Source organism: Ischnura elegans, chromosome 1 (assembly GCF_921293095.1).
Source record: "Ischnura elegans chromosome 1, ioIscEleg1.1, whole genome shotgun sequence".
NCBI lineage: Eukaryota > Metazoa > Arthropoda > Insecta > Odonata > Coenagrionidae > Ischnura > Ischnura elegans.
This window is the reverse complement of record NC_060246.1, coordinates 91414251-91434947: the sequence shown is the minus strand read 5'-3', so window position 1 is coordinate 91434947 and position 20697 is coordinate 91414251. Positions and strand designations below refer to the sequence as shown.

General features: G+C 38.1%; 1 protein-coding gene across 1 annotated transcript; it reads right to left on the bottom strand.

The window, feature by feature from the left end:
- Positions 1-194: 194 nt before the first annotated feature.
- On the bottom strand, positions 195-19475 carry LOC124165849. Its single transcript, XM_046543377.1, has 4 exons — positions 19172-19475; positions 9208-9396; positions 7428-7569; positions 195-3422 (listed from the first exon to the last, which is right to left on the bottom strand). Exons 2-4 carry the CDS (start codon positions 9387-9389, stop codon positions 1161-1163), a joined length of 2586 nt encoding a protein of 861 aa, XP_046399333.1. The 5' UTR covers positions 9390-9396; positions 19172-19475; the 3' UTR covers positions 195-1160.
- Positions 19476-20697: the final 1222 nt, after the last annotated feature.

Sequence of the window (20697 nt, the reverse complement as noted above, 5' to 3'; positions counted from 1 at the left end):
GCTTTGCCAAATTTATAAAAATTGTCTCCTAAATTTTGAAAAATACTTTAGATAATTCTGCCATAGGTTAATTTTCTACAGCTATTAACAACTCCCATGCACCACTAATAGCAACTATTTCATCAGCTCATTCCTTTACTATTTGGCATGATGTAGCACTTGATAAATCACCAGAGGATAATAAAAAATTTACATACAACCATCGTAAGCATTTATTAAACCATTTCTAAAAAATACAAACCAAAAAGTAATATTTCTTAATTAGGAACAAAAAATTAATAAAAATAACATTCTTAGATAAATGTATGATTCCGTTGAAAAATTCCACTACGCACTGTTTCCCAGTCGCATTTTGAACTCATAAATGTTAATCATGTGAGAGTTTGTATTGTATGAAAACTGCACACAATTGCACAAGAGTTCTTTCCTCGTGATTAAAATTTCACATGTTTAATCAATAACTCTCAAAATTGCCTGATAATAAAACATTCATGAATCAAAAATCCATCTTACTTCAGTTATGTATTAGACATTTTACTTGACATAATGGAAAAATGAGTCTTGAATATAAGGTGATGTTACTGACATTCTCTTGGTGGATTTTTATGATATCACTCATTAGATTAAAACTTAAGGTTCTATTCCACACCCTTAATACACATCTGCTATGGTTTTGATGCTATGCAAAACATGGAACAGGTGTCAAAATCCAGGATGATGAGTATAAAAATGCACGGGATGGAACCAAATGTTATTATCATGAATAAGTGTAGTGTTCATTTTTTTATTGCATATTTAGATCATACCCACATAAGTTCTGATAACTGAGTAAATACCTCTTGATGAAATCTTTTTCCCAGCATCGTGCTACCTTTCACCTTAATTCTCTAAGCATTCATTCATTTCTCATAGTCCAGCATTCTACTCCTACATATGACCAATCACAGTGGTGACATGCTTACCCCTGAAAGAAAGCAAGGAAATTGCATGGTTTTCCATTGCTTGAATGTGTTCTGTATTACAGCTGCCAGTCGCTCACTTCTGCATGAGTATTTTTATTTGTCTCCCTCTATCTCTCATATACCTGAGACAAGGTCCTCAGTATTCTACACAGGATGTAGCTCTGAAGTGATAATGTGATAAATAATACATATGCCACTTCATATGTTTTTAGCTGCTTTTGAATATCTTTTTATGCTTCTCTCTCTAATTACTGGCTCCTGCTGTCCCTTATATTTGGCCCAAATCAAATCGGTAATTCTAGCTTTGGACCCAGAAGCCAAGAATATATAAATTCCTTGAAATCCAGAAAAAATCACATACCCATACCACATAGAGCGCACATTCCATATCGAAGCAATAGCAGCACATGACCAAGAAATAGTCATTATGATTCCCAGCCTAGCACAAAACCTAAAGTAGAAATGATCATAACTTCTAACAGCACTGCACTGTCTACCAGATTTACTTTTCCTTCTCGTGGAGGTTGATCTATTTCTCTCCCTCGTATCATGTGTACCAAAAATAATTGCTGTAAAAATGCAACCATCTCCAGCAAGCATAAGCAAAGCTGGGAGTACAAAAAATATTCTAAAACTCACTGTGTCACCATACCAGCAAGCTCCACCTCTTGCAAGGCATGGTTTTAAATCACCAGGTACTAAATCAAAACTTAAAAACAGACTTGAAAATACAATAGGAATTATCCAAGCAATAAGACTGAGTTTCAATGGCGGAGGCCCAGATCCAGATTCTAGGGAGCTCATAGCTTTAAAAGATTGAAGAGAAAAATGAGATGCAAAAACTTGAAGGCAAAAAACGGAGAGCCAAGAAACAGCAGCAAGTGAAAGAAAATTGAGAAAAACTGCAATTGATAGACATACCTCTCTTACTTCTGTACGGGGAACTCCAACTACAAACAATAACTGGCCAATCAAGAGTAGCCATGAGAGGATTAAAAAGGAATTTCCAGTGATTTGTCTACCCTCTAGGGACGTAGGAGACGAATAAAATGATTTTGAGTTTTCCCCGGAAGATAACTCAAAAAACTTCCTTGGGTATGCATATGAGACCAAATGCAAAATAAGGCAAGTCATAGAGACTCCAAAAAAAGCATACCCCAAGTACCATTGGACATCACTCATTGTCATTAATGTGGTATTTTTACAACCATCATCAAAATTTATAGCATTTTCAAGCACAGTCTCATCCTGTTTTGGAACTACAGAAGATTTGGTCGGGGGATTGGGAGTTAGATACACCGTCATTGAATAATTTCTGTTTCCTTCTTCATCGTCAAGGTGGTAGCATTGCTTAAACAATGGGTCCCAAACAGTCTTCATACCACATTTTTCATGCCCAGCAGTAACATTACCAAAACTGAAGTTCACCTGTGTTGAAATAAAAGTTTCAATCTCCATATTAAATGGTACAGGCAGCCTATTCAGACACTCAAGTTCATCAATAGCTACATGGTTGCACAAAGCACAATGTGGATTTTTGAATACTGAAACCATTCCTTTTGCATACTTATAAACTGGCATTGTGTATGAGATACATAGATTATGGGTATCATCATGCCACCCCTCCCAACTTTTTTCACAAGAATTGATTACATTTTTACAACGTTGCATGAACTCTCCACTGAGAAACAGTTGATATCTTGATGTATTCCTGAAGTTTTCAGGTGATTTTTTTTGTTTCTCCTTCTGCTGCATCAATTCCCCACTGAAGTCCATAAAACCTTTCGTAGAACTTGATGCAGAGTGAACATCTCCCCAAAAGTCTTTACTCAACAAGTATTTTAGAGCTCTTAAGGCATGGCGGTTACTGGAGTTGCTCATTAAGTCTGAAGTAAATTCTGGAGGAGTGACCTTGTTGAAGTTTTCCTGAGGCATTTCCTTTCCCATTTCGTCATTAAGATTCCTCTCTCCATATGGGATTTCAGGATCAGAAAAGTCTGGTTGGTGAAATTCGTCACTGAAATTTAGGTTTGAGAGAGACATGTTTAGGGGGGAAAAGACACTCTTGAACATCTCTATGGGACTATAGTCACTTTCTATATGAGAATAGTCATCTGCTCCCACAGAATTTTCTTCTGTAGTACTGAAAGGGCCTTTTGACGAGTACTTAGAAACTTGCACCCAAGAGAGGCTACCATCTAGATAATGAGCATCTTCCACTGAAAATTCACCATCAGCTAGTAACACAGCTGTCTGTGGCAGAAGATTTTCCGCATCTTCATTGCAGACAGCACAATGAACATTCTTGTAAGTCCTTCCAGTTGTAGCAGAGGTGACCGGGATGTCAAGCAAATGGGATTGTACTTCTCCACTGCCATTGCAAAGCTGCTCGCTCAACCGGTTGACTTTTGGACTAGCTTTTGACCCAAAGGCACACGATGACACAATCAAGTGCCATCCCTGAGAATGAAAATTAAATTCTGAGGTTATTTTCTGGTACCATTGCTTTGAATCTTCCTGAAGAGTTTTCAAAACTCATAATTTCATAGATAAATAGTAATACTCAAATTAAGTATATAAAATTTCTCTTAATTTTTAAATTTAATTTAAATTTAGCATATTGACTTTGAAACACTTCCCTTCACCTTCCACCATTGGCAAAGTACATGGATGGACATGCTGTCACTTTTCCTATAAATAATGTAAGTTATGCATGCTTGAAGTTGAAAAAGTGGCCTCATGTGAAAATATATGGATGCTACTACTACCCACTACCCAACATCAAAGCCAGTGAGAATAATAAAATCAGCATTATTGGGTTTTAAACAAGTAATTTTCTGCAATCTAAGTTTTAAATGATGTTGTGTCATTTAAAATTTCTATCATAGTATATGCTACAAAAGATTGTTCTGAAAGTCTTTTCAGTACAATTCAGGATTTATAAAGCTAGCACATCGATGTTTCAGGCTTATTAAAATTGAAGTATTCATGCAGTGGATAGTGTAGGATGAGCCTGGGGGACTGTTTGTCCACTGTAATTTCAGAGCAAAGAGAAAAATATCAGTAATCAGGGTAACTTTCTAGTACTGTTCGGTATTAAATCGGGTACAAAATTAATCCGTTAGCTGCATAGGTTACACCACTATAATTTTTTTCAAAGAGGTCCCTGAGCCCTCCCTTTTACTGAGAAGTATTGCATACCATCCTGGTGCCACTAATTGTTTAGTTCATGTTTTTTTTTCCATAAAATTTTTAAAATCATAATCGTAGACTCTATAGAACCATTATTTGTCCAAATACAGTAGAATAACCGTTATAGTATCAGGAGAATTTTTTTTTCTTAATTGCGAGAATTAAAAGATAGGCCCATTACTTTTCGCGGCGCCTTGGTGGTATGCAATACCTAGCGGCGTATGAGTTCTGGGAATATGCTTAAGCAAGTGGCTTGTAGATATTCATGAATTCATTTTCATCAATGTTTGTTAAACTAGTGAAATAAAAAAAATTGGACAGTCACATTAAAGATTACCATAACTTGAATTATTTCAGAATTAAAATCAATAATTCCCCCGCTCATCCCCTTACTTCGCCTCTGCAATTTACTGTCTCAAAGCTGTGTGCATATTTCAAAGGTATGTATATAATCAGTATGAAGTATGAAGAAATAAAAGTATGAAGGCAATCGGAAGAAAGCATAAAAGTGATGAAAATACGTACATGGAGGAATTTGGAGTATATATATGGAAAGATATAATTTTCAGGATTTTGAAATTAAACTGAATGCAGGTAAGCCATTCGGCCGTTTTCAAAGAACTTTCTTCAACATTTACATTCCGCGATGCTACCATGAGGGAACTTTTTAAACAAAATATGGGATCCTTAATCAGCTCTCGAATAGAGTTTACAAAACGAAATAGTTCCGCTTTTTGCCACCGCTTTTTTTTTTTTACCATTTATCGGTCCGTCGTCGACCTCGAAAATATGAGGCCCTAATCGCAGATAAGTTGACGACTTCACTACAGTGCGGCAGTGACAGATGAGCCTCGGAATACGGGAGTCAAAGGCAGCAAATGGTCGAAAATCAGAAGAATTTACACTTTCCACCAACAGTATGATGAGACGGAGAAAACGTGGAAGCACCGGCGGTCTGGGGTGATATGGGGCTCTCGGCCTAGCCTCATGATTAGGCCCACCTTACCTAGGGAATCGGGGGTCTTCATCCGGAAAATTTTGGGAAATTGCATTCCCGGAAATGGATTTTGACGCTATTCTGGCTCTTAAAAACTAGGTAAGTGTTAATAGAAATTAGCAATTTCGTAAGAAAAAATATAGCGAAAAGTGAGAATTTCTCAGCTAATAAAGTTTAATAATGCATAATGGTTCTATTATCTATTTAGTGAATTTATTCCTTGAATCTGCACTGAAATGTAAAAAAAACGATAAACGCGAGCATTGTGGGGGCCCCCTAAGCTCTGGGCCTCTGGGCCCTCGACGATTTCCGACTATCCGAGACGGCCAGACCGCCCCTGCGTCACGGAATAGGGTGGTTTCCTTCATCAAAGAAAACGAAAGGCATTGATTGCGATTCGTTACCCACCATTAGTGTATTCATAATACACAAATTATTTTGTTTTAGAAATACCGGGTTAGACGAATGGCAATGGTCCATTTTTATCCTCATTTGAAAAGGGCCAGATTGGCGCCCATGCGATGCCACTCCACGTGACGCCACAGGGACCTAGTTTCTATAGGAGATGATAGGAGTTATAAATCATCTGAGGTTACCAATGCATGCATGAGGCGCAGAGCTCAGGGAAACATGTCTTAATAATCACTTATTAAAACTGGCTAAGGTCGGAAAGTTTTCCTCGTTTGATAAGTTATTAATAATCCTTATTTAAGCCAAACGCTACCAGCCAACAGGGTACTAGGCTACCCGCTAGCAGCCTGCGTCGTATCAGCGCTAAGCCTCGCCTCAAGGTCACCTCGCAGGGCGGCAACGGGAACCAAAAATACGTCACGCGGAGAGATTTCCCGGCATTCATACTTACGCGTCGCGTTTTCGCGCGCTTGAAAATTTTCACTTTTCATTTAATCGCGAAAAATAGATATCGTCATTTAAAAATTTAAAAGCGTGAAATACGAACTCCAGGAGTAATAATCTTTCAATTTAGGCAATAAAAAAATAATAGGAAACCACCCTATTCTGTTGGTCCCTAAACTGTGCCTTCGAGGAAGAGTTAACTAGACTATCTCCTGACGAATTGACAATATATTTTAGTGGGGATTGAGAGGAAGAAACTCATTCAGATAAGTGGATAGGGAGCCTGTGCTTAATTTCTAAAAAGTATAGGTTACGGGAACGCATAATCATACATTTTATTCATAAATATTTTTCAAATATTATCCAGAGTTCCCCATAAAAAAATTCCGATTTATCAAACTTGTAATAAAAGTTACAATGAGGAACCATTTTGAACCAAGCATAAAAACGATGACTTTTTTATTATAACCCTTTTTTCTCCGAGAGGTGCCGTTACGCCGTTTCGGTGCGTCCCGGTCGAAATTTAGCGCTATAGGGAAGACGACATTCAGTTTATTTATTTAGTAAGTTGCCCACACACAGCATATTTTCCAGTTACTCATGAAATATATCCATAACCACGACCAAGAGTTCACAAAATTAAATCACATGAGGAATGGGAATGTCGAGGAAAACACTGGAAGTACGTGACTCCAGCGATTTCTCCAAAACAGGATTTTCGATGCATGGGTTCTGGCATAGAGCGAGTATATACTTATACTTACTTAATGGTTCTGGGCAAGCCCGGAACCAGGGCAGGAAAAGGGGGCACGGGTCCCGAACGGCAGATTTCAGGGGACGGCAAGTTTTGAAAAGTTTTTTTATTTATTCATAAAAGTTATTTAATTTTTCTTATTAAATAATTAATCAATAAATATAAAATTATAAATTAATAAACAATAATATTAATCAATTTCTTAATATTAAGCATAGTGGGCGGTATAAATACCAAAAGTGAAGGGCAGTAATAATTTTATATATGTACTTTCATTTTTATCCCTTGGAACGCAAAAAATGCCATTCATGAATTTCGATAGCCATCAAATACTTAAAGAGGCACCCCGCGTCGCTTTACCTTGTGCAGCTGCACCAGGGTATTCACGCAATATATTTAAGGTTAAAATCTCATGAAGTACTTGTACAGTTCCAAAGGTTCTCTACGCCTGGAATAATGGAACCTCTATTACAACAACTAAGCTGCTGGAGTGTAATTTTCCATTGATACTTCTTTTACAAGTATGGGTATTGATTGTGGACATACTTCTCTCTTCTTTCATTCTGATCATAAATACACGTCACTTAATTTTATATTTTGTTTGGGCATTTTTTATGAGAGCGATTGAGATTTTTTTGCAATTCAAGAAAGAATTGTATTTTCTTACCAGATTGGGTACGTAGGTGCACTTCGGTTCCGCTTCTCCGAATGGTTCCTGATATTCAACGTTCTGTTTTCCACTTTCTTCTTTGCCATAATCGTAGCAGCAGTCTCCAAATTTAACACAAATCGGATCACATCTGCACCATCTGAAAACAGTGGATAACTACAATCAGCACACTAATGCAAAAGAATCTGAACATTTGGCGATTAATTACGATGAATCAAAACCACGTAGTCTCATAAATAGTTAAAATGCGCAGTATCAGGTAGGATGTGAGAATAATGTCTTCATTCATAAGCGAATTAAGGACAATGAAGTCCTTTCTTTCAATTTTCATGTTTGGACAAACACATGATTCCATGACCTGTATAGTAGGTAAAGTGGCGTACCGAAGGGGGCGGGGGGTCCGGACCCCCCCGAAATATAAAACACAATTACTCTGTAATTCTTCGTTAAAACTTGCGCGGGTACTCGTCATGTTACATAAAAACTTTGGGCTATGCCGCCGCGTCAATTGTTTTGGATGGCCCCAACGTTTCCCGAACGATACTGGTCGCTTTCCGAATTCAGAAAGCGGTCAGCATCGGTCGGTCGGAAAATGTTGGTGCCACCCCTAAATTGACGGGGCGACATAGCCCAAAAGTTTTTACTTAACATGACAATTACTTTGCTTCATAAAAGAAGACAAAATATTGGAAAATTATGAATGTACAGAAGATTTCTTTGACCAGTGAAGTTTTTCGATTGTGAAAAGTATTAAAATTGGTTAAAAACCCTCTCCTTAGCACCCTGTTTTCCAAAAATTCCTCCCTCTGATTTTGGACTCACCCGAACAAAATTCCTGGCTACGCCACTGGCTCGATATCTCACCCGAACCCTCTGCCGCTGAAGCAAAAAAAAAATTTGGCCCACGAAGGGATCGCACTATCGACCTTCGCGTAGTTAGCAAAACGCTCTAATCAACTGAGCGAATGTGCTAGCTGCGTAAATGCAACTCATTCCGCAGCAGATTCAACTCAAAGGATGGTTCGGGAAGGTGAGGGATGAGTTGAGAGAATTGCCGAGGGAACCCTTTGGAATTCTTGTCGGGAGTTCGGATAGTCCTAACAAGATCCTCGCGGTGCATGGCAGCTCAGGGAAAGGAACTCCCCTTACCCTGAATATATGATATTGAAAGCTTGTGACTAAGCATGGTGTGGGGTGTGCCCTCGCCCATCCCAACCAACCTTTAGATATAACACTTCTTGAGGCGAGAGTAGGGAAATGTTCGGAATAGAACATTCCATTTAATACATTCATCCTGATATGTACTGACTCATAATTGAGCAAAAAACTAAAATCCTGCGAAGTAAATACATGATTAACATATTTTAAAGTCAAAAAAAGTAAATACGAATTCAAAATTTCGGATCAGAATATCTGTTCCTTTTCTTACTAGGAGAATTGAAGTGCTCGTAATTCTCCACTTATCTAAGTCCAACGGGTTTCCAAGCTACTGCGTCATTAATAAGGGCACACGATTAACTCCATTTTATTACAAATGGTTCATTTCTACCAGTATGACAACTTCGATATCCCACTAGTTCATCTAGGAACAGTTGAATTGAAATTTATCAGTAAATAAAATATGAAACCAAATCACGTATAAATGCTGAAGGATGACTTATCTCATTCTGCACAAGCAACAAGTGATTGTACATAAATATAAAGCCAAAATTATCGAGAAAATCGAAACCACATAAAACCTCTCCGTAATAACTCCTTAGCAAGAAGAATAACTCACCGAACCTTCTCCTGGGAGGATGAACTGCAGAGTTGATTCGGGCAGACAGCTTGAGGGTGGACTTGGCCAGGAGATTCGGTTGTCGAAATGACTGCGGCTAAGGCAGACAAACTAATCCCGTTGAACCCAAAAATGAGGACCGCCCAGACACACCTCGATGACAATTTCATTCCGCTCTGCATTCATGCACTGCCAATAAAAATAATTAAGACCTTTAAATCCAGATAAAAAAGAAATAACATTTTCGCATTTTTAATTCATAGCTCTGAGAACAGTAATGGCCCTTCTCGATAAGACCTATCACTCCCACTCGGCTGGTCTATTTTGGTGATAGGTCACTGAAAACATAGGTATCATCATTATATTTCCGGGGTTCATGGAGTAGACCCTTAATAAAAATTTTCTGTATATTACGCGTATAAAAGTTTACCTCAAAAATTTCTAAGACGTAGAAATTTTATGCTTGAGATATAAGAAAATTTCGTAAAGGGTAAACTAAGCATATGTAGTCTGAAAATTCCTAGATGATAAGTTAATTTCTAAGCACTGCATTGGATAAGTGACTTCGTACGCAGTCACGCTCCCATGTGCAAAGTTATACCTACGAAAATTGTAGTTCGCAATGAAAATATCATTTGGCTTATCCGGGTTCGAATCTTGGCAAAGGCAAGTGATTTTTTTCACGGCGAATTTCATGCTAGGTGTATGATAACGTACCTGACTTTTTAAGCGACTGATTTGTCGCGAAAACGGGCAAAATGCGACTGGTCGAGAAGGAGTGATTCGTCCTCTTTAAAATGGAGTCGTTGACCCAGGTCATTATTACACACGGAAAAATTGACGTCATCTAAACGGACGTATCAGCCTAGCTAAACTTTAAATATTGTATGCTCTGCCACCTAAGTTGCTTCATTAACTTGATAAATAATTAGTCCTGGCATTAAATTTTCGTAATAAAAACACATCTTATTGAAATCGAGAATTACATTTTTAGAAGAAACAGTCAATATCGAGTAGTTGTGGAAAACATTGAAGGATTTGTCTTCCTAGGAAGAAAAGAGATAATTACTTGGGGTGCATGAAGAAGAACCTTCGGTAACTCAAGGAATGAAAGCAATAACTATAGATTAACGCATGGAATTCAGCGTGACGATAAATTACTCAGTGTTATGGTTTTGAATAACATTTAAAAAATGATTACATTAGGGCTAAGCTATCAAATTAGGAAAATATTCAAGATTATTTGGATGATTTGGACCCATGATTATTTGGACACAGAAAATCCAATACAGATGTCAGGAATATAATAAGACTCCAAAAAATCTGAGAAATGCAATGATTTAAGGAAAAATCACTCAAAATAATACTTTCATAAAATGCTGGCTCGCAACTAACACTTTTGTAAAAACAAATTTTGACATCATTTTCTTCGGAGAAGAATATTTTCTTGCAAGGGTTCCTACACTGCTTTTCAAAAACTTTGCTTCTATCTTAGCATACCGCTTCAAAGACATTTACATGTATACATTCCTTAACTATGTTACATTTTTCAAGCTCCTAATATTCTTACATCCCTTACGACTAAATCACCAAAGTAGCTCACCAGAAAATCTGCATTGGTATCAAAATTACATTGTTTTGTAATCAGGGGCAAAATTCTAAACGTGGAGGGAAAAATGGATGGGAAAGGTACGGTTAAAAATGAATAATGTTCATATGTGATGAACCTGATTTTACCATGGTTTATCGATTCGCTGTAATTTAATTGATGCTATTGACGCAAATAATGGACGCACTTAATCAACTGGATTCGTTGAACACATTCATCAAAGTTCCTAGGAAATATTGCTCGGTTTCGTCCAAAACTTAAGAAACCTTCATTACAATATGAAAAGACACCTTCAGTAGCTGTATCAAAGACATACGTGTAACAATCGTTATTCTAGCGGTTGAAATAATACTATTTGCATTAGTAGCGAGCGGCCCTCATAAAATAGGCAAGAAGTGAAGATTAGCGCAAATAGGAGAGTTAAGTCTTAAAAATGTACAGGAATAGTTTTTCTAACGGAATCATATAGAATAAAACCTCGTCGAAATTTTAATAAAAAATAATTTAATGCATTTCAATTAAAAAAATTGTACAGCTAAATTTTGGAGCAAACCTTCATAAATACGATACAAGCAAATTCTGTCATAATTCTAATCAAAATATTCTGAAAATTTCATGATAATGGCGTTATTGAAAGAAATAAAAACACCCCAGATAGACCGTATCGATCACTGGGAAAATAAAAGGGTTAGGTAAGGAAGTGATTTGGTGGACGGCTAGGAAAGAGGCAACCTAATGCGCAACATAAAATAAAATGGAAACCAAAAGACAAGACATTCAAATTGGTAGCGTAATTTAAAAAAGAAATAAGTAACGAAAAAAGACCGGCTAATCGGTAGTGAAGCGTTCTCTTAAGAGCTTTCACATATTTGACATAATCAGTGGTCACAAGAATCTTTTCTCTTTTTCCAAATTTATACTGATAAAATATAGATATATGTACCGGCAAAGTAGTTAAGACGACAGGTATTTCCTGTTTCTCATTTTCTTTTCTAATCGCAAGACCTTAACAGGGAACGAAACTTAAGAACAAGTTGTATGACCTTGGAGCTGTAAACACTCTTAGACACATTTTCAAAACCATATAATCACGTTAAAGGAAATGCCACAAAGTTCTCCTGATAAAGGCTAATTCCATTAAAACCGACCATACACTCCGTGACCGCAAACGACTAGTCGATGCGTCATTTTCAGATTAGGCCGTTTAGTCACTTCCAAGATATTTAGCTTAAAAATGACATTATCAAGTCATCATGTGGAAAAAATTTTCAGCTGCTTCCGTATCAGGTACTGGAACCGAGGTCTTTAAATCGTAGATTAAGAAACGTGCGCCATGAGGCGAGAAATTACACTGTGAAAATATTCTAATAACTTAATATCTTTCGGAATCTAGCTTAATTTTCGCTAAATTTTTAGCTAATTTCATCGCCGGATTCATTAAATTAACTAAATATACGAAATAATAAAGAAAACTAGGGACAAAATTTATGGAGACATTTAAATTCTTTATAAAGCCCACAGTAAGGTGGAACTCTCAGACATACGCAAAGTTACACATACTTGCTTTACATTACTATTTGTAAATACAATAGTCAATAAATTTATCAATAACTTCTGGTAAGGAAATAATTAAAACAGAGATCTTCAGGAGCTATGACGGTCAAATTCAAAAATCCTACAGCAAAAAAATAAATGATTTTCCTTTCTCGAGACTCGAAGCAGGGCTGCGTACTCAAAACCATAATTTCCACAATGGAGTAGAGAACCTAGGTAATCGTTCGTATAACTTTTCAACTGAATACTTGTCAAATTACTGTACTGCAAGGGGAATATGAAAAGTTTGCACGAGTAAGTCTGAGAGCAGGGAACACGGCTGCGGAAAGTCAATTCGTGGCGTCCTCATTACACGTCATGCTTGGTGGCTCAGCCTACTCAACTTTTGACCTCTGAGCCAAAAGCTAAAGAACCTATTTCATTCCGCCTCAATTTTAGAATTCAACGCCATTCTCCCTGGATTATCTCAATGAACATTCCTCCTTCTGCTTCTTACCGAATATTCTTTCCACTACTACAGGCCACAGCGTCCTTATGAACTTTAACGATGTGATTTATTCACACCTTATAGCCTCCTTTTAGTCTCCTTTAGCAAAATCCTCACCTCACCGGTGATATTAAGCCCTTCTTCACGCTCTCAAGGGCCGGTTTATAATGTGTAGTTAAACTTTTTTCAGTACTTGAAAATCAGACTTAACGATGTCTTTCACTTAAGATCACCTGTTACTGAATGTTATTCTGATCTACTCGTTTTATCTCAACTTTTAAATATTCTCAAGTTGAGGTTACGACAATATCGTGTTCCGGTTAAAGCTATTTAGACATTATAAAACCGGCCTTCAGTATATTTGTCTATCATCCTCCAAATTCCATCTCACGCGCCTTACTCTCATCTCCCTTACGATAAAGTTGAGATAAAGATGGCTGGATTTAATTCGACTAGTAGGGTTGCCAATCTTTCCGTATTTTTTGGGTGCTTCTACAGTTTAGAAATTATTCCCCATGGTTGCAATGGGAGAACTAGAGAGAAATCTCTGGGCCATCATTGAACATTGAGCCTCATGTATCGCTGGGGCAGCTCGCGCCACACCCCAGTTACATTGCCCGCCAGCTTGTTTCCTCAATTTTGTTTGGTCTCTCCACCAAAGATAGATAATTGGACGAGGCGACCGACATCTTTGGTCATTTGCAGTTTGGTTAGGTGGAGAGAAACCAGGGGGGTGTTTCAGAGTCTCGTAGGATTGGCGGCGTCGGAAACGGATTCATTCCGAGTCGATCGGGAACCTATCCTACGCTCGTCTTCCGTGCGTTTCACACATACTATCGGAAAGCGTTCCGCTTTTGGTATGACGTCAACAGTCATCCTCCTCCGGGAAACGAGAAAACGTCACAATTTTCAATTGACAAGTGAGCAGCGAAAATAACCTCCCGCAAGATTTGATACTTGACAAGGGAGGCGAAAGGTATGTACGGGCATAAATAAGTGCTAATTGATACATTGTCACATAATTGACGTTGTTGCCGGGTAAAATTATTTTAGAATTGTTCGTCTGTAGTTTTTTTTAACGTAATACCCTGTCGTTTTGAGCAAATTACGGGAGTGAAGGAAAATTTTGAACGAGTTTGTTCTTTTCATTCTCGTGAGAGCATAGTTGATTGTTTTTAAGAACTAAACTACTGGTAGTCGCGATATCCATCATTTTTTCCAACAACATATGGTTTACTTACTCTATTGTTTAACCAAATTGTCATATTTTCATTCAGTATCTCAATTAAATATTAATATTGTCCATCAGGGGCGGATCCAGGATTTTTTTCTGGGAGGGGCACAAGCAAGGCCGTATCCAGGATTTTGTTCTGGGTGGGGCACAAGGATACCTAGTAATACAAAACGAATGCAATGATAATGGGAGCGTATTAAAAATCTTGCATATTTTTGAGGGTCTGGGGGGGGCACGTGCCCCCGTGCCCCCCCCCTGGATCCGCCTATGTTGTCCATCATAAATGATGTTATGGCCTTCATGATATGCCGTAAACGTCTTACAATTTTTCCGTGAAAGTGAAGGTACGCTGAAAGGAAATACAGCGATTAAAATAGGTTGAATAGTGTCCATTATTAGTAATGGCTTGAGTTATGTACGTTAAAATAACGCAAAATAATTTTGTTAGTTTGTTATCTGTTTTGCACGTTCTCGGTTATTTCTATAACACCATTTTATTTGGTACGAAAATGACAAATTGTTGCTACTGATGAAACTTGAAATACATCTTCTAAATTATATTTCAGTGAGCGATAATTCCACAAAAAAAAAATTCGCTGCAAAAGGGAGTCGAACCTATAACCTTTACCTCGCTGCATACTGCCTTAACCCGCTGCGCCACCGTCAATTGTTACAAAAAGGCCGAAATTTGTAACCTATAAATAGAAGGATGGTATGAGGGAGCTTCGGTATAGTTGTTATCGTGGCTATTCCCGTTATGCTTGAACTAGTATTTAATATTAAAATGAATATTTAGAATGTACATGGAATGTACTGAAACCATGTACCACGTAATCAGCTGAATTAGGTACATAACCACGTCTAATTTCGATGTGACTACGATGTCAAGTCACACACACAATCATTTCAAACTATACAAATTGTTATACTTCCTAACCCACGGACACATATTCAATGCATTATGCTACCTGCATATTTGTAAGTCGTTACGCCATGCATTCCAACTTGTTTCACGTTCTTTTTGCCAAATTACTCGTCCAAATAACAACGCAAACGAACTTGTACCGTCAATGATACAGTCTGCCTATTTATCGCCTAATTTGCACGAGAATTAAAGTCACTTGCACTTATATTACTCTATCAGAATATCCGCATATATCAGCACTCATGAAATAAAGTGGTATGATTTTATTATAGCCAAATACTTAATAAAAAACAGCAATATAACATATCTCCACTCGCCACGGGAATGAGTTTCCGGCACCTCTAGCCCACTCGACTTCTATCCGATAGGAAAGCCGGCCTTGAGTCGATAGGAAGCCAGTCTGAAACGCACGGATTGCCTGGCCGATAGTAAGTGACGCAGAATCCGCGTCAAGTCTCCCGATCCGCTCGGAAAGGGAGACTCTGAAACACCCCCCAGTGGTCGGCATTAGCCTCCTATTTACGAAAGGCGACAAGAGGACTACGGCTTAACGTTCCATTTGACGGACGAAGTGCACGTCCTAACAGTGCTCCCCACATGATACTCAAGCAGGGTACGGAAAATCTCTGCCGCCACCAGGATTTCAACCCGGTATAATGAATATGCGTTTCTCTACTTCACGAAGATATGGGAGACATTCAACCAAAGTCGGCCTCTTTAGGACCGATGGATGTGCAATGTCGTATTCTTGAGAAATAATATTGTTCTCTTGTAAATGGCTTGAAGAGATCGAGACTAGTAGTGCCCATAATATAGCTGTGGCCAACATAAATACGTTCAAAATTCTAACCCGGCGCCAGGGGGGGTAGGAGGAGAACACTATTCACCTGACCAGTACGACCAAGCAGTATCTTCACATTGCAAAAAAGATGAAGGTATAAAAATATACCAAAAAGTTGGCAAAAAATTTTGCATTCAATTCTTAAGACAGTAATCAACGTTAAAAATTGAATTCAATAAAAAGGGGAAAAAAGAAATAAACTCAATTTAATAAATTTAACAAAAACTGTAGATTTATGGTTTTTTGGGAATATCCCGCGTCAGGTTATTAAAATGGCCGACGTTTCTTCTCCTATGCCGGAGACCTCATCAGGGCGAATGACCGTGTTGTCTTTATTTCGCATCAATTTATAGGTGGTGGGTGGTGGTAGGGAGTTAGGGAGGGGTCCCTAACCCTCCTACCCTACTCCCTAACCCTCCCTAACTCCCTACCACCACCCACCACCTATAAATTGATGCGAAATAAAGACAACACGGTCATTCGCCCTGATGAGGTCTCCGGCATAGGAGAAGAAACGTCGGCCATTTTAATAACCTGACGCGGGATATTCCCAAAAAGCCATAAATCTACAAACATGGACCGCGAAACCTTTAGTAATTTAACAAAAACTTCTGTTAAATAAACAATTAAACTTTTACTGATGACTCAGATTTTCACAACATTTGCCGTTAATGCTTTATTTTATATTAAACTATTTAATGATTCTCTCTGAGAAAAGAACAAAAGCAAACGATTTAAAACTGAACTTGAAAAGGTTTTGTGAACCTTCGCGCCGTAAAATTGTATAAAAAGCTAAGCATTCCGAGTCAACGATCACAGTCTTTTGATGGGGCCATGTTTTTATAAAAAGTAGCGATAGCAAACATGTTTACGTTGGATTTTATACGCTTTCAAACTGAAAGAGGGATTTGATAGCTCCGTTGGTTTGAACTAGAGATGCATAAATAGGGTTTCTGCATTAGTTAAGCTACTACAGTTGAGAATACAAATACCAAACCAAGGTCAAGAGGAGAGCGAGGCAAATACCTAATTTAAGCTAACGATCATCATCATTAGTCAACAATCCTAAGATTAATTTGACTCAGCTCTCCATTCCGCTTTCGAATCCGCTGGCTTTTTCATAGTGATACATTTCTTCTCTTTTACATCCATTATAGCCTGTCCTATGTAACTCATTCGAGTACTTTCCTTTTCCGTCTTTCCTTCTGCGATTTTTTTTATTAGGCCATCAGTCCTCATAATGTGGCCTCCAAAGCTGTCCCATCTTCACGGTATAATAAATTAGAATAACTGAATACCACGTCACACGTTACTTCATGCTATTTTTTACATGCTCAATAACTTTTATCAACCCATCAAAAAAAGTTAAAGACTTTAATTTGAGACCGACCTAAGGATGAAATAAAAAATATAAAATTTAGAGACAAAAGACAATTCACGCAATCATATTTATTGCTCTAAATACAATATATTTAGTGAGAAATTAACCTTGCTATGAGATTCTTATCAAATGCTGCCCAATTGAAGAATCAAAATTTTAAAAAATAAGTAAAAGGATATAAAAACGCAATTATGCTTTGGTAACAATTATTTTCGCTTAAATATTTTGGCATTCAGTACATAATTATCCCTCAATATTTGGTTGCTTTTTAAGGGAGACATGAGAATACTAATGAAATGATGAAAATGTCTGTACTTTCTACTGCAAATGTTTCCTATGCGAATTTCATGCTCTTCCTGGCAAGAAAATGTGCTTCGAGAGCGCTTTTGAAAGAGGCACCCTCTTTTTAGGTCATCCAAAGGTTGGAAGAGGGACGTTTGGTCACGGGCCAAAAAAATGGAGATTCTCTATCTTTTCCAGGATCATAGGATCACCCACTTTATTTTTAAGATTATTCATCCATAGGGCTTATCTGAAACCCAAAAAATGGATGATATAGTAAAAAAATCAAAAATGGAACACAAACTGCTGGTCCATGCGGAAGCTCTAACTCTAAAAATGTAAAAAAAGACGGACTCATACTAAAATATTGATGGCTTTATTTTTTCATGAATACAGTCTGAGAGGGAATTTATGCCATGGATTTTCCATTGGAGTTCCAGAAAAGGGCTCAAGAGTACACTTCCAAAAGCTGATATAGGTATGTATCATAGAGATCGCCTACTCATTTTATAAAGTAAGTAACAGTTACAGATTCATATTAAGTATTCCAATGTTTATGCCTTCTCGAGAGGTTTCTTTAGCCTAAGCAGTTTATCACAAAATAAGAAAAATTAAAAGTTTATTAGTTGCCACTGCACAGCATCAAGAAACAGTGGTAAAAATAATCGTTCACATTTACGCCTACTTTGCAACAAACACATAAAGGTATCAATCAGAAATTTACTCTCCTTGCGAAAAATCCATTGGAATTTATTTTAACCTCACAATACGCAAAGGTAATCAACAAAAATTAATTTTTACTGTAAGAGTAAGAGATGGAGTTATTACCGAGAAAAACTGCAGTGTTTTTTACTCTATCAAAGAGAGCCGCAGGTGATTGGTATTTATTATTTTAATTTTTCCCACATGAATAAAAATAAGATTAGGTCACACACCACCCTACCCATGAAAGTAAGTTCCTTTATAAAGTATTAAATTTAGAATCTTAAAAATCTAGACACAATAACTGTGTATGAAGGAAAATATACCCATAGGATTCGTTTCAAATCAGAGCCTATGATTTGATTCGAATAGTTTCCTAATTATAAGCCGTACGAATTGTGGAATGAAAAATTTCACACAAACGAGTTAATGATCATAAGCACACATGTATCCAAGATATGAGCTGAATAAGTTTGCTTCTATTCATAAAATTAGTGTTTCCTGTAGATATCTACGTTGAATTTTATTTTTGTGAAGGTATAGACGCATGGCGTTTTCCAATTATTTCCGATTCCAATACAGATTATTTGAAGCGCTCTGACAATAGAAAACATCACACTTCCAGAAATTTCCATATGGAACCCCATAATCATTTAAATAGATGCGACGAATTTCAAGTAATCCATTTGATCAAAGGTAAGAAGATACGAAAACCCAAAATTTGAGATTGATTTCTCGGTCGATCGAGAAATTCTCGAATAGAAATTTCGAAATAAGAGAAGAAATATTTGAGCGCCAACTCATTCCATCAAAGTCGTTCAAGGGTTGAGAAGATCATAAAATGCAGAATTATAATTAGCGCACATAATGTTTTAGTAGAAAACATTGAAGGAGCGTTACCATCAACCTCAACTGACGTTAATTGAGTGTTAGTACTACGTCTAGTTACCTTGACGACTCGCAACAATAAACAGGAGGCGTGATCACAAGACGAACGGTCCTCCGGCCTCAAGACGTGCTTGCACCCGCGAGCGACCGCGCAAAAAGGCGTTTAAGGAGACGACGCGGGAGTATGTTGATGGGTAAACATCCCGTGGAGGTATCGCGGGCAAAACGTAAACGGCTTCGGACCACTGAGCTGAGATCGCGAGGGAGACTGCGGCAGTTTGGGGAGCTGATCGCTCCGAATCAAGTCTGGTACTACACGATGGTGATGATGATGGTCCGCTTGCATAGGCGCGAGATGTTGAGTGCTAATCTCACGGGGAGGCTCTCAACGGATCCCCTATGGACTCCCGCCCCCCCCCTACCTCCCTTCTAGTCTGGGATGGGGATCTGCTGCTGGAGGAGAAGGGGCCGAGAAGATCCCAGACGCTCCCCATAACCCTTCCCCACCTATCATTGCCTCACCGATGTCTTAAGATGACGTATCATTCCCTCTCGCCCGGTAGAATATTTTTTCTTTTTTTTAGTAGCGTATCTGTATAATTAAAAACCCACTTTCGACCGGTGACTGATTGATTCTTAAGGCCGTTTTACACGGGGCACGGAATAGCGCAGGTTAGAGCTGCATTCATTTCTAATGAATGGCGTGGAATTGCGCGAATGCATGAACGAAATTAGAACAGGGGCTATTTTGCCGTCTCGCATCCACGCATTCTCGCATGTGTTCTAGCAATTCACCGCTTTACACGACGCAATTTTGCGCCTTCGCACGTACGTCAGATTGCGCAATTCCGTATACCGTGGAAAACGGCCTTTACGAATGTTTGGGGTGAATGAGCCAAGATGCGACAAAAATCATAGAATAGACCCTTTCCAAAATCGTCTGAAGCCCAAGGAAAAATTGTCGAAACACTATATTTTTTAATCTATAATATCGCCATTTGCCACCATTCCTCTACTATTTTGGGGGCGTTTGAGGGTCAAATAATCTATGGTAAAGAGGAATTTGAAAATCGTGGAGAAGCTTGTTAATGCACCAAAGTCATTGCGGCGGCCATTAGTCCAAGCATTGTAAGAGTGAGAAAGCCTCCAATCCTAGAACTGTTTGGTATTCCTAGTATTGAATTTAACCAGATTTTATATCACCGAAAAAAAGATGCTTGAAGAGCAAACGGCTGGCGAAAATTGTAAAAACTGCCAGAGTTACCTGAGAAGGCCGCAGGAATTCTCCGGGAGAGGCTGGGGGAAGAGACCACCACCTAAGCGAAAACTACTCGTTCGTTTAAAGCTCACGCCATGATACCGAAAAATTCAGCAAATGCGTAGCAAAATCTTGTAAGCATTAAGCATGTAAGTACCTCAAATATTAAAATTTGACCACAGAGAAAATGACGAGATATAATTTTCAAATTTGAGGAAGAGGGAAAAGTTGAAAAGGAGCCACTCTATGTGCTCTGAAACTTTCTAGATGATTGATTGAGTATCAAGCGAGTCCTGTATGATATGAGGTACGATGTGGTGGAAGTTCTT

What these genes read in the sequence shown, in the direction of transcription:
- LOC124165849 (XM_046543377.1), bottom strand. Translation starts at nt 9,389, where the DNA reads ATGCAGAGCGGAATGAAATTGTCATCGAGGTGTGTCTGGGCGGTCCTC. An exon ending in TCCTCCCAGGAGAAGGTTCG is followed by an intron (nt 7,570 to 9,207) that starts GTGAGTTATTCT and finishes CACTGTTTTCAG; the next exon opens with ATGGTGCAGATGTGATCCGA. An exon ending in GCACCTACGTACCCAATCTG is followed by an intron (nt 3,423 to 7,427) that starts GTAAGAAAATAC and finishes TTTCATTCTCAG; the next exon opens with GGATGGCACTTGATTGTGTC.